This window comes from Aotus nancymaae, unplaced genomic scaffold, assembly GCF_030222135.1.
Source record: "Aotus nancymaae isolate 86718 unplaced genomic scaffold, 86718_ANA_hifiasm-v0.15.2.pri h1tg000025l, whole genome shotgun sequence".
In the NCBI taxonomy this organism is placed as follows: domain Eukaryota; kingdom Metazoa; phylum Chordata; class Mammalia; order Primates; family Aotidae; genus Aotus; species Aotus nancymaae.
The window spans coordinates 36594864-36610096 of record NW_026988438.1 but is presented as its reverse complement, the minus strand read 5'-3'; the positions used below and the strand labels follow the sequence as shown (position 1 = coordinate 36610096).

The 15233-nt window shown below is 38.0% G+C and overlaps 1 protein-coding gene across 1 annotated transcript in view; it reads left to right on the top strand.

The window, feature by feature from the left end:
* CCDC126 (coiled-coil domain containing 126) overlaps nucleotides 1–13879 on the top strand; it is a 43720-nt gene extending 29841 nt beyond the window's left edge. The window contains exon 4 of the mRNA XM_012447821.2: nucleotides 11995–13879. Within this exon, the coding sequence (XP_012303244.1) occupies nucleotides 11995–12179 (185 nt within the window). The 3' untranslated portion in view covers nucleotides 12180–13879. The remainder of the gene's footprint in view (nucleotides 1–11994) is intronic.
* The last annotated feature ends 1354 nt before the right edge of the window (nucleotides 13880–15233 follow it).

Genomic DNA, 15233 nt, shown 5'->3' with positions numbered 1-15233 from the left:
TATAATGACCTGTACATTTTGAACAGTAATGTGTGCTTTCTCTTTAATCTGTAATTATTTCCATCTGCCTTATATATTTTCCTCCACATTCTTAGTCCTCTGTGATGGAATTTTGTTTCTTCCTATGTAATATTCTCTCTCTTGTATTCTGTGATTTGCCTAGAACAATGAATTGGGAATACTTGCTCTGGCTTCACACGGACTGTTCAGGAACATTTTGCAGTTGGTGCATGGTTTCCTACACCTGGTTCAGAATCTCCATTAACACCAGTCCTTGACCACATCAGGCTTTCCTATTCAAAGACTGACACTGCTTTCTTTTTTTTTTTTTTCCCCTGCTAAGTATATTTTTATTCATTGTTTTAAAGGATACATTGTCTATTGTAAAAGACTACTATATATCTTTCTTTATTTTCTTTCTTTAAAAATTTATTTATTTAACTTTAGGTGCATACTATATCTGGCATTTCTCCCCATGTTATCCCTCCCCACCTTCCCCTCCCTCCCCACCCCCCGCTGTCTCTCCCCTACCCTCCAGCCTATCCCCAGTGTGTGATGCTCCTCTCCCTGAGTCCACGTTTCTCATTGTTCGGCATCCACCAATGAGTGAGAACATGCAGTGTTTGGCATTCTGTTCTTGTGTCAGTTTGCTGAGAATGATGGTTTTCAGATTCATCCAAGTCCCTACAAGGGACACAAACTCATTATTTTTTATGGCTGCATAGTATCCATGGTGTATATGTACCACATTTTCTTTGTCTAGTCTATCATTGTTGGGCATTTGGGTTGGTTCCAGGTCTTTGCTGTTGTACACAGGGCTGCAGTGAACATACATGTGCATGTGTCTTTATAGTAGAATGATTTATAGTTCTTTGGGTATATGCCCAGTAATGGGATTGCTGGGTCAAATGGAATTTCTATTTCTAGATCCTTGAGAAATTGCCACACTGTCTTCCACAGTGATTGAACTAATTTACACTCCTACCAACTGTGTAAGAGTGTTCCTATTTCTCCACATCCTCTCCAGCATCTGTTGTCTCCAGATTTTTTAATGATCGCCATTCTAACTGGCGTGAGATGATATCTCAATGTGGTTTTGATTTGCGTTTCTCTAATGACCAGTGATGATGAGCATTTTTTCATATGTTTGTTGGCCTCATATGTGTCTTCTTTTGAAAAGTGTCTGTTCATAACCTTCGCCCACTTTTGAATGGGGTTGTTTGGTTTTTTTCTTGTAAATCTGTTTTAGTTATTTGTAGATTCTGGTTATTAGCCCTTTGTCAGATGGGTAGATTGCAAAAATTTTTTCCCATTCTGTTGGTTGCTGATTCACTCTAATGATGGTTTCTTTTGCTGTATGGAAGCTCTGAATTTTAATTAGATCCCATTTGTCTATCTTGGCTTTTATTGCCATTGCTTTTGGTGTTTTAGTCATGAAGTCCTTGCCTATGCCTAGTTCCTGGATGGTTTTGCCTATGTTTTCTTCTAGTGTTTTTATGGTGTTAGGTTTTATGTTTAAATCTTTAGTCCATCTGGAGTTAATTTTAGTGTAAGGTGACAGGTAGGGGTCGAGTTTCTGCTTTCTGCACATTGCTAGCCAGTTTTCCCAACACCATTTATGAAACATGGAGTCCTTTCCCCATTGCTTGTTTTTGCCAGGTTTGTCAAAGATCAGATGGTTGTAGATGTGTGGTGTTTCTTCTGGGGCCTCTGTTCTGTTCCATTGGTCTATGTCTCTGTTTTGGTACCAGTATCATGCTGTTTTGATTACTGTAGCTTTGTAGTATAGTTTGAAGTCCGGCAGTGTGATGCCTCCGACTTTGTTCTTTTTGCTTAGGATTTTCTTGGCTATGTGGGCTCTCTTGTGATTCCATATGAAGTTTAAAGTGGTTTTTTCCAGTTCTGTGAAGGTCATTGGTAGCTTGATGGGGATAGCATTGAATCTATAGATTACTTTGGGCAATGACCCTGCTTTCTTTTAAGGGTTTTGGCTTTTCTCTTTATCAGTGTAGCTAAACACTTTAAATAAAAAATAGATGCCAGCCAGGTGCAGTGGTTCACACCTATAATCCTAGCACTTTGGGAGACTGAGGCAGGAGGATCACTTGAGTCCAGGAGTTTGAGACCAACTTGGGTAACATAAGGAGACCCTGGCTCTACCAAAAAAAAAAAAAGAGTCTGGGTACAGTGGCTCATGCCTGTAATCCTAGCACTTTAGGAAGCTGAGGTGTGTGGATCACGAGGTCAAGAGATTGAGACCATCCTGGCCAATGTGGTGAAACCCCACCTCTACTAAAAATACAAAAATTAGCTGGGTGTGGTGGTGAGCACCTGTAGTCCCAGCTACTCAGGAGGCTGAGGCAGGATAATTGCTTGAACCCAGGATGTGGAGGTTGCAGATCGCACCACTTAACTCCAGCCTGGTTTCAGAGTAAGACTCTGTCTCAAAAAAAAAAAAAAAAAAAAAAAGACTGGTCTCAGTGGCTCACATCTGTAGTCCCAGCATTTTAGGAGGCCCAGGTGGGTGGATCATTTGAGGTAGGTGGTAGGTGCCTGTAGTCCCAGCTACTTGGGAGGCTGAAACACAAGAATTGCTTGAACTCAGGAGGTTTACAGCGAGCTGAGATTGCATCACTGCACTGCAGCCTAGGCAACAGAGTGAGACTCTGTCTCAAAACAAAAAAAGACTCCACAAATATTTTAGGAGAATAATTTTTGATAGGGTCTTCCTCTGTCACCCAGGCTAGAGTACAATGGTGTAGAATGCTCTGTGTATCTAATTTACATATATATGACATTCCAACAAGAGTGGAATACACATTTTTCAAGAGTCTATGGAGGCGGGGTGCGGTGGCTCATGCCTGTAATCCCAGCACTTTGGGAGGCTGAGGCATCCAGATCGTTTGAGGTCAGGAGTTCAAGACCAGCCTGGCTAAAAAAGTGAAACCTCAGCTCTACTAAAAATACAAAAATTAGCTGGATGTGGGTTGTGCATGCCTGTAGTCCCAGCTACTCAGGAAGCTGAGGTATGAGAATTGCTTGAACTGGAGGCAGAGGTTGCAGTGAGCTGAGATTGTGGCACTGCACTCCAGCCTGGGTGACAGAGTGAGACCCTGTTTCAATAAATAAATAGTCCATGGAGGCTGGGTGTGGTGGCTTACACCTGTAATCCTAGCCCTTTGGGAGGCCAAGGCAGCCAGATTGTTTGAGAACAGGAGTTTCAGACTAGCTTGGGTAACATGGTGAAACTTCATCTCTACAAAAAATATAAAAATTAGTTGGGCATAGTGGTGTATGCCTGTAGTCCCAGCAACTGGGGAGGCTGAGTTGGGAGGGTCTGTTGAGAGCAGGAGGTTGAGGCTGCAATGGGCCATGAGCATGCTGCTGCACTCCAGCCCAGGTGACAGAGCAAGACCCTATGTCCAAAAAAGAAAAAAAAAGTCCATAGAATACTTACCAAAGTAGACCTTTTTCTGGGCCATAAAACAAACCTCAGAAACTTAAAAGAATTAAAATCATACCGAGTATATTCTCTGACCATCATGTAGAAATCAATAATGGAAAGATAATAGGAAAATCTCTAATAGTTGGAAACTGGACAACATACTTCTAAATAATGAATCAAAGAAGAAATCTCAAGGGAAATAAATACAAATAATGCAACATAAAAATTGTGGGACACAGCTAAAACAGTGCTGAGAGGGAAATTTAGATTTATGCCCTAAGTGCATAAAGCAGAAAAGAGGAAAAGTCTCAAATGCATAATCTAAGCTATGTAGAGAACCTAGAAAAAGAAAAGCAAACTAAACCCAAAGCAAGCAGAAAAAAAGGAAATGAAGAGCAGAAATCAGTGAAGTTGAAAACAGAAAAACAGAGAAAATCAATGAAACAAAGAGCTCATTCTTTAATAGGGTAAAAAAAAAAAGGACAAACTTCTAAGACTGAAAAGAAAAAAGACACAAATTACCAACATCAGGAATGGAAAAATGAGTATCACAGCAGACCCTGTAGATATCAAAAGGATATACAGGAACACTGAACAGCTCTATGTGCATAAATTTGGTAACTTGGATGAAATGGGTCAGTTTCTCAAAAAACAAATTGCCGCAATCCACCCAATATGAAATAATTAATGTGAATAGTCCTATAACTATTAATGTAATTTAATTTATAATTTTAAAATTTTACCCCCAAAAAATCTTTGGCCCAGATGGTTTTGCTAGAGAATTATCTCTGCAGTTTAAAAAAGAATTAGTATAATTTTATGCAATCTTTTCCAGAAAATAAAATAGGAAGGAACAATTCCTAATTCATTTTATAAAGCTAGTTTTATTCATACACCCAACTAGGCAAATACAGTATAAAAAATGAAAACTACAGATCAATATTCCCCCAAATATAGATGTGAACATTCTTAAGAAAATATTAGTTAACAGTTCAGCAGCATATACAAAGAATTAAACATCAAGTAGTTTTTTCTTTTTTTTTTTTTTTTGAGACGGTGTTTCACTCTGTTGCACAGGCTGGACTGCGGTGATATGATCTCAGCTCACTGCAACCTCTCCTCCCAGGCTCAAGCAATTCTCCCACCTCAGCCTTCCAAGTACCTGGGATTACAGGTTCCTGCCACCATGCCAAGCTAATTTCTGCATTTTTAGTAAAGACAGGGTTTCACCATGTTGGCCAGGCTGGTCTCGAACTCCTGACCTCAAGTGATCCACCCGCGTTGGCCTTCCAAAGTGCTGGGATTACAGTTATGAGCCGTCACGCCTGACCACAAAGTGGTATTTATTCCAAAGATGCAAAGCTGTTCAGTATTTGAAGATCAATCAATGTAATACCATACACCAAATAAACAGATCAGTGGGAGGGAAGTGAGTTTTACTGTAAAAGGGCAACATGGGGACCCTAGTGGTGATAGAAATATTCTGCATCTTAACTCTTAACAATGTCAGCATTCTGGTTATGATATTGTATACAGTTTTGCAAGATGTTACCGTTGTAGGGAAACTGAGCAAAGGGTATTAAAATTTTTGTATTTATTATTTCTTACAACTCTTTGTAAATCCAGTCATCTCAAGACAAAAAGTTAATTTAATAATTAAGGAAAAAACGTGAAGCCAAACCTGTAAAATGGGTGGTCCTTGTATTCCAGATGTGTTAAAGGAAAGTCAATCTCAGAATTCCTATTAGATATGATATTGATGTAGCTATTTAAAACTTAGCCTATTTATGGTGATTTGTATCATTTAGGCAAAAGCATTATGTAGCATTTCTTAGGAAAAATTAGGCTTATTTTAGGTACGGAGGTATTTAGTTTGTATTTAATGTTTGATGAGAATATATCTTAGTTCACTCGTGATTTAAACTGCCTTGCAATCTTGAGAAGTAATAAAGTAATTGTTGAGTGACATAATTTATTAAGCACCCAGTGGGAGAAGGTAGCTATGTGTATATATACATATATATATATATGTATATACATATTATATATATATATATGTATATACATATATATATATGTATATACATATATATATATAATGCAAAAGATTAAACAATGAATGCACATTTAATCATATAGTTGATGAAGTCTTTGAAAGCACTTTTACCTAACAGCGTTCTCTTTGCTGTGATATTTAGTTTATATTTCTTTCAAGGCATTCTTTCTTTACTGTTAGGAGCTTCATAATAAAATTTTATACTGGGTAACTCACTTCAATAACCAAGAAGCAACTTCTGGCCAGATGCAGTGACTCATGCCTGTAATCCCAGCGCTTTGGGAGGCCGAGGTGGGATCACTTGAGCTCAGGAGTTCAATACCAGCCTGGTAACATGGCAAAACCCTGTCTCTACAGAAATTAGTGGGTGTAGTGGCAGGCACCTATAATCCCAGCTACTTGGTCGGCTGAGGTGGGAGGATCACCTCACCCCAGAGTTTGAGGCTGCAATGAGCCAAGATTGCACCACTGCACTCCAGCCTGGGCAATGACAAAGTGAGACCCTATATCCAAAATAAAAGAAAAAGACGAAGTGATTTCTAAATTTTCTTGTTTGTACCATTAAGCTGATGTTTAGTTGTGGTAAAGTATTGACTTGAATTTGAAAAATACTAGTAAGGAAAAGTTTTTGAGTTGTACAGTGTATATTAAACACTTCTGTGTGATTTTGCATTTTACTACAGTTTTATTCCTTTTGTATGTACATAAGAGGTTTATCTTTATTTAGATTTGCTTCTCTACAAAATAGATTTGAGGCAGCTGACATTAAGAGTACAAATCAGAAAACAATATTTAGGTATAAAAAGATAAAATACAGCCAGGCCTGGTGTCTCATGCTGGGAGGCTGAGGTAGGTGGATTGCTTGAGCCCAGGAGTTTGAGAATAGCCCAGATAACATGGCAAAACCCCATCTCTACAAAAATTAGCCCAGCATAGTGGTGCGTGCCTGTTGTCCCAGCTACTTGGCAGTAGGTGGGGAGGGGGTGCTGAGGTGGGAGGAAATCACTTGAATCCAGGGCCTCAAGGCTGCTGCAGTCAGCCATGATTGTGCCATTGCACTCTAGCCTGGGCAATAGAGCAAGACCCTGTCTCCAAAAAAAAAAAAAAAAAAGAATAAATTAAGAGACGTATGACATAAGTAGGGGATCTGCAAGAGCATGTGTGCTTATGTTTATGCCAGTCCTATGGCTGGTTGCCCTCAGATTTATTCCTTAGCATTTTTCTGTTCTGTTTTATTTCTCAAGGAAGAGTGATTCCAGTGGGTAGCATTTTCCAAGTTCCCAAATCAGCTGGCTTCTGCCTGGGTTCAGCCAGTGGGAAGTATTGGGAGGAATTTGGAAAACAGGAGGAAGGGAAGGTATTTTTTTGCCCTCCGTCTCTGCTTCAGGTGAGGTCTCTGGCAATGCCCATGACTGTTTTATAGTGCCACCCTCTGCCAGACAGCCTGCCTTGGTTCTGTTTTTCCACAAGGTGACCTTAGACTTGGCCTCTGGTAAATCACCTCATTCTCCCTCTGTTCCATAGTTCAAGGGATGATAGTGGCTTCCTGCTGTGCCTTACAATCACTGATTATGTTTATCATAGTTAGGATCTTTTTATACCCAATATCTTTAGCATATTTAATAGCATTATGTACCCTTCTTTTGCTTTTTGTGTGGTATGAAATCATCAGGTTAGGTCTATGTTTTTATGTGCTTTTTTTCTTCTTAAACTTGATCTTCTCCCAGAATAAAGAAGTTAAAGTAGAAACAGAGCAACCTTAAAGGGTTTAATTTTCTAAATTGAAACCTTCATTTTGATCTCAGTGATGATGATGCCACCTAACAAACATGTGAAGTAGACATTCAGCAAATGTTCATTTCAAACATTTGTCGAGTGTCTACTGTGTGGTGAAGCACCAAGCTGGGTGAGCTGAGAGTAAAGGGATAGATATGACAGGATTTCTATTTTCAAGTTGCTTTTAGGGGTTCAAGGCCTAAGATAGGGAGGGAGTTCTTACTGCTAGCACCTTCAGCGACAGAGCTTTACGGGGAAAGTGTGATGGATGCACATATAATATTAATACAAGCATATAATTCCCTTAAAGATGTTTTCTCATGACATGTAAACAAAATTGTATTGTGAATATAGAGAAAGGAGGATATTTGGTGTATTTGAAAGAACTCTGAGAAATAAGAGTTTTGTTCTGATATTCAACAAAATGATTTTATATCATGGAGCAAGGTAGATACACTCTCTTAGTCTCTTTTTTTGTAATATTAAAACAGTTGATTTTAGAAAATTTAAAAGCTCTATATTTAATAATACTTTAGAGCATTATAAAATTATCATATAGTTGTTTTTCATTCATTCTGACTTTTTCTTTAATTGCCATTTCCTAACCCTGACTCAGATAAGTGATTAGACTGCACCTTTACAATTCTCACACTTGTTTAGTTGAGGCCTCCTAGGGCTTTAGCTTCATTTTGTTAATGTGTTGTATTAAGACTGTCCCCTGCCTGCCCATTTTAGGTTGCTGCTGCTTTTAATATCATAAAGGAGGTGACTGCCATGGAAAAGGAGATCCAGTTTTTATCATTTAGTCTTGCTGCTGAAGGGTTTTAAAAATTATGATTATCTCCTATTTACCAAATACTATTGCAACTCTTGATTGAAAGGTATTAATAAATAAATGTCCCCTCTTCCAATGTTTTATTTTGAAAATTTTCAACTCTACAGGAAATTTTTAAAAAATCATATGGTAAACATCATAAACTTATAAACACCATAAACTTTCATCTAAATTCACAGTTGGCTAACATTTTTTTATGTCTGCTTTTTCTTTTTTTTGATTCGGAGTCTTGCTCTGTCTCCCAGGCTGGAGTGCAGTGGCGTGATCTCAGCTCACTGCAACCTTCACCTCCCAGGTTCAAGCAGTTCTTTTGCCTCAGCCTCCCAAGGAGCTGAGACTGCAGACATGTGCCAACATGCCTAGCTAATTTTTTTGTGTTTTTAGTAGAGATGGGGTTTCACCATATTGGCCAGGCTGGTCTCGAACACCTGACCTCAAGTGATCCACCCTGCCTCGGCCTCCCAAAGTGCTGGGATTACAGATGTGAGCCACCATGCTCAGCTCTTTTTATAGATACAAATATCTATGTTTATATCTTTTCGGAACCATCTGAAAGAAGTATGTGTCATTATATTTCATTCCTGGGTACTTCTTGCTGAAGGACTTTTTTGTACATTTTTTTCTTGTATATTCCACTAAACTAGAATGTTTGATGCCTGAGATGCACTGCTTAGAAAATCTCATTTTTCAATAAGACTTCCTCCAAATGGTTTTCCCCTCACTTTATATTACATTTCTATTTTTTGATAAGTATTTTTTGTTCAGTGTCTATCACAACCACTACTGTAATACTACCCCTTTCTGATACTTTTTTTCCCCACTTCTAAACAATTGTAAAATATCTATAATGTAAAATTTGCCGTTAAAATAACTTTTAAGGCTGGGGGTAGGGGCTCACGCCTGTAACCCAGCACTTTGGGAGGCTGAGGTGGGTGGATCACCTGAAGTTAGGAGTGTGAGACCAGAGACCAGCCTGGCGAACATGGTGAAACCCTGTCTCTACTAAAAATACAAAAAATTAGCTGTGTGTGGTGGCACATGCCTGTAACCCTAGCTACTTAGGAGGCTGAGGCAGGAAAATCCCTTGAACCTGGGAGGTGGAAGTTGCAGTGAGCCAAAATTACGCCAGTGCACTCCAGCCTGGTGACAGAGTGAGAGTCCGTCTCAAAAAAAAAATTTTTTTTTAAATATGCAGTTCATTGGTATTCATTATATTAACAGTGTTGTGCAACCATCACTACTGTATCTTTCCAAAGCTTGTACCACTCCAAACAAGAAATCTTTAACATTACTGGGCATGGTGGCTTATGCCTGTAATCCCAGCACTTTGAGAGGCTGAGGCCTGCTGATTATGAGGTCGGGAGTTCGAGACCAGCCTGGCCAACATAGTGAAACCCTGTCTCTACTAAAAATACAAAAATTGGCTGTGCATGGTGGCATGTGCCTGTAGTCCCAGCTACTCTGGAGGCTTAGGCAGGAGAGTCACTTGAACCCAGGAGGCAGAGGTTGTAGTGAGCCGAGATCGCACCACTGTTCTCCAGCCTGGGCAACAGAGTGAGACTTGTCTCAAAAAAAAAAAAAAAGCTGCAATATTTGAGCAACAAATCTTTCTTCCCTCCTTCCCCTGGTCCTTGATATGACCTCTAGTCTACTTTCTGTCTGTATACATATGCCTATTCTATATAAGTGGAATTGTACAATAATTGATATTTTGTTTCTGGCTTATTTCACTTAGCATAACATTTTCAGGGTTTATTGTGTTGTAGCATGTATCAGAAGGTCATTTCTTTTTCTGGCTGAATAATATTCTGTTGTGTTTACATAAGAACACTTGGGTTGTTTCCACCTTTTGGCTATTGTGAATAAAGCAGAAATGAACATTGGTGTAAGTATCCCTCTGAGCTCTGTGTCCTTGCTTTTGATTTTTTTTTGGAATATGCCTAGGAGTGGAATTCCTGGGTCATATGGCAATTTTATGTTTAAGTTTTCTAGAAACTGACAAACTCTTTTCCACAGTATCTGCACCATTTTATATTCCCACCACTAAGGTGTGAGAGTTTCCATTTCTCCGCATCCTCGCCAACACTTATTTTCTATTTCTTTGATGATAGCTATCCTAGTAGGTGTGAAGTGGTATTTTATTGTGTTTTGGCTTGTATTTCTGTAGTGGCAGTGATACTGAACATTTTTTTCATGCACTTATTGGACATTTGCATATATATATATATATATATATTTTTTTTTTTGAGACAGAGTTTTGCTCTTCTTGCCCAGGCTGGAGTGCAATGGCACGATCTCAGCTCACTGCAACTTCTGCCTCCCAGGTTCAAGTGATTCTCCTGCCTCAGTCTCCCTAGTAGATGGGATTGCAGGCATGCACCACCATGCTTGGCTAATTTTGTAGTTTTAGTAAAGATGAGGTTTCTTCATGTTGGTCAGGATGGTCTTGAACTCCTAACTTCAGGTGATCCACCCACCTCAGCCTCCCAAAGTCCTGGGAGTACAGGCATGAGCCACCATGCCAGGCTGCATATCTTCTTTAGAGAAGAGTCTATTCGAGTCCTTCGCCCATTTAAAAAATTGATTTATCTTTTTGTTCATGAATTATAAGAGATCTTTATATATTCTGGATAATAAATCTTTATCACATATATGCTTTACAGATGTTTTCTGTCATTCTATAGGTTGTCTTTTCATTTTCTTGATTAATGTCCTTTTATGCACAAAAAGTTTTAAATGTCAGCGAAGTCCAGTTTATCTATTTTCTCTTTTGTTGCTTGTGCTTTTCTGATAGAACCATCAGCACATTTATCAGTTGTTAGATTATTTCTCCCCTGGTGATCCAGATTAGGACTTGAGCTGATTTTTTGGTCCAGGATCAACAAAAATAACAGTGTTTGTTGTCACTAATGGAGTACCTAATATATGCTAGATGATTTTGGGAAACCTGAGAAAGAGAATTCTAAGGCAGAAAAGCCTCATAATTCTATTCTTGTCAAGTAAAGTTTACTAAAACTCAATAACGTTACAAAGAGGTTGGAAGATACTGTCTTCCCACCATTTTCTGGAGGAAATTTAAGTCAGAACTGCTGCTAGTGTCCTACTGCACTCAACAGGTTCCAGGCATTTGCGCTGGACCCTAGGCTCCCCCACAGTTCCACCCTGTGGAGGTTCCCGATTTCTGCATTTCATGGACTCTTTCTTACTTAGCTAGCTTTTTACTTTATCTGTTTAGTCCGTAGTATTTTTTATAAACTTCTTAAGAAACTCAAGGCAAACGAGTTACTCACAGTGGGACTAACATTTTGAATCAGACTTTAAAATCCATTATATCGCACTAGAAAAGTGAGAGTTTCCCCCACATTTACAACTCTGAACAACTTCGTTTTAGAAGCTCTGTAAATGATGCTGTTGATTTAAAAATTATGGCTGGGAGTGGTGGTTCCACCTGTAATCCTGGCACTTTGAGAGGGAGGCCCAGGAGGGCAGATCACCTGAGGTCAGGAGTTCGAGACCAGCCTGACCAACATGGTGAATCCCTGTCTCCACTAAAAATACAAAAATTAGCCGGGCATGGTGGTGCATGCCTGTAATCCCAGCTCCCCAGGAGGCTGAGGCAGGAGAATCGCTGGAACCCAGGAGGCAGAGGCTGCAGTGAACTGAGATCATGCCACTGCCCTCCTGCTTGGGACACAGAGGAAGACTCCCTCTCAAAAAAAAAAAAAAATTTAGGCTTTTCCTATTCGTAGTGTGAGTGTGTTCTCTCTAGTACATTTTCTCTCCAATGACTCAGTGGTTGTTCACTTTTTCCCTTCAAACTATAAAAGCACCATAATTAAGAGCTCTCTTTATGTTTATTTTATTCTGATTTTTTTCCCCTAGCGGATCTGAAAAGAACAATTGCTGTCCTTCTGGATGACATTTTGCAACGATTGGTGAAGCTGGAGAACAAAGTTGACTATATTGTTGTGAACGGCTCAGCAACCAACACCACCAATGGTACTAGTGGGAATTTGGTGCCAGTAACCACAAATAAAAGAACGAATGCCTCAGGCAGCATCAGATAGCAGTTGAAGATCACCTTGTGCTGCTCCATCCACTGTGGATTATATCCTATGGCAGAAAAGCTTTATAATCGCTGGCTAGGACAGAGTAATATTTTACAATAAAATCTCTACACATTTTCAAGGAGTATGCTGGATTCATGGAACTCTAATTCTGTACATAAAAATTTTAAAGTTATTTGTTTGTTTTCAGGCAAGTCTCTTCAATGCTGTACTATGTCCTTAAAGGGAATTTGGTACCTTGGTTGATGTAGTAAGCAGGTAGGTGAGTTTTGTATAGAAAAATCTTTTGTGTTTGAAATCAAGCTAAAACAAAAACACTGAAAGACATGGATTCATTTCTATAACATATTTATTTAAGTATATAACGTTTTTTGGACAAGTGGAGAATATTTAATCATTCTGTCATTTGTTCTCAATAGATGTAACTGTTAAACTAAGGCTATTTGAAAATGTCCTTCCTTCTAGTACTATATTTTGTTATTCCAATTATGAGCAGAGAAAGGAAATATAATGTTGAAAATAATGTTTTGAAATCATGACCCAAAGAATGTATTCATTTGCACTATCCTTTGAAATAACCGAAGGTTAATTACTGTATATTTTTTAAAATTACATTTATAAGAGCATAATTTTGAAATGGGTAGCAGCCACTGTCCATTACCTTTCGTTAACATTGGGGCAATTTAATAACAGCATTAAAATAGTTGTAAACTCTAATCTCATACTTAAATTTGTCTCATATATATATTCTGAAGAATGAAATATTTTTATGGTGAGATTAACAGTAACTAAAGTATTAATGATTTTTCACATACATGAATGTTCATTTAAAAGTTTAACGCTTTGCGTGTCTATGCTATCAGGAAAGCACATTATTTCCATATTTGGGTTAATTTTGCTTTTATTATATTGGTCCGGGAGGAAGGGACTTGGGAGACTGGAACTCTTGAGGACTTTAGCCAGATGTATATATTAAAAGTACTTTAGTGCTGCATTAAATTGCTTGGAAAATGTTAACATTATATTGTATAAGAGTATCCTGCTTTAAGAAATTTTGAATTTGTATAACAGATACATTATATATTCATTTTATATAATGGACACTTAAAATAATTAAGAACGTTTAAAATATAAACTATGAAGGTTGACTGTCTTTTCAGGAAAAAAGCTACTGTATATAGCACAGGAAATCCTAATCTTGGTAATTCTAGTATAAAACAAATTATACTTTTATTTAAATTTCCCTTGTAGCAAATCTAATTGCCATATGGTGCCCTATATTTCATAGTATTTATTCTCTATAATAACTGCTTAAAAGTGCAGCTAGCTTCTTGATTTAGACTGTATAGAATTTAGTTTTAGATATTGTATTGTTCATTATTACGATATGCTACCACATGTAGCAATAATTATAATATTTTATTAAAATAAATACGTGAAAATATTGTTTCATGAAAGATTTCCAGATCTCTGTTCTCTTCTCTGTACTCTCTACGTTTATGTGAAGAAATTAATTATATACCATTGCCAGGTAGGAGTTTGGAATAATTGTTTAGTCTCTCCTATTAGATGTGGACATTTTTGTTTTTGTTTTTTTTTCAGGGATGAAATAAAATATATTATTTCTAATTAAAAAACATTACAGGCTTTTTTCTTTCATGTTGGTTGTGCATTTAATAAATGATAAATGGTTAAAAGGAGTCTTAAGAAAATTTTCGTTTGTTTGAATTCCTGATAACTTTTTCAAAAGAGAAAAATTGAAGGTTACCCTATAGTACCTCTTATTTGATACCTAGGGTAGGAGAGTCTGATGCAGAGATAGAGTGAAGAACTGAGGCTTGACTTCTTAAAAATCACTGTTGATTTTCAAGTGATGCCCTCTGTGCTAATGTCCAAATTAACTAAGATTAACTGAAGGTATAAATACTAAGACTTCACAGTTAATCTTAGTTAATTTGGACATTAGCACAGAGGGCATCACTAAAGGTACTAAAAACTTGCAAACGTGTATCAGAGTGTCTTTGGGTTTACTTTAAGCAAATATATGAATTAAAAAGCAATTTAAACATTATTTCATGTAGTTAATGATACTTGGGTCTCATTAGTGTTCAAGAAACATGATTTTGACTCTGGAGTTATATAGACTGTAAAGACTCAAGTTTGCCTTTTTAGTGACCATATTCTTTTGAATTTATAGAAATCTGTCTCATCTCATTTAGTTATGCCTTGGAAGCCTACAGTGTTAGCAGCATTCATAGGAACCTCTCACGGTTTTGGTTTAAATGTAAACAGTGTTCTGTTTTTAACCAAACACTTTTGAGCTGAGTAGCTATTAATATAGTTACCATTTTTTCCCCTTCTCTTTTAGAAGTATCTACCTGAAAAGGGAGCATGACGTAATGAAACAGACCAAAAAAAAAAAAAATGTAGTTAATTGAAACATTTTTCTCCCATAATTGAAAGCCCCGAATGATTCTTAAGAACTTTTGTTTAGGGGACTGGTATTGCTCATGTAGTCTCAGTTACTCAGGGGCTGAGGCAGGAGGACTGCTTGACCCTGTAAAGTAGAGGCTGCAGTCAGCCATGATCGCACCACTGCACTCCAGCCTGGGCAACAGAACAACAGCCTCAAAACAATAACAACAACAACAAACCAGGAGAAACAATGAGAATATAGAGAAGCACAATGGGGAAAAGTAGGTTAATTTTTGTATTTTTTTTTTTTTGAGGCAGAGTTTTGCTCTTGTTGCCCAGGCTGGAGTGCAATGGTGCGATTTCAACTCACCGCAACCTCCGCCTCCCAGGTTCAAGAGATTCTCCTGCCTCAGCCTCCCTAGTAGCTGAGATTATAGGTGCTCGCCACGACACCCAGCTAATTTTTTGGATTTTTAGTAGAGACGGAGTTTCACCGTATTGGCCAGGTTGGTCTCAAACTCCTGACCTTTATGTGATCTGCCTGCCTCAGCCTCCCAAAGTGCTAATTTTTAAATTATACTCCACCATAGCTATTAATCCATTTTATTTTTTAATGCTTTTCAAAACAAATTATAGACA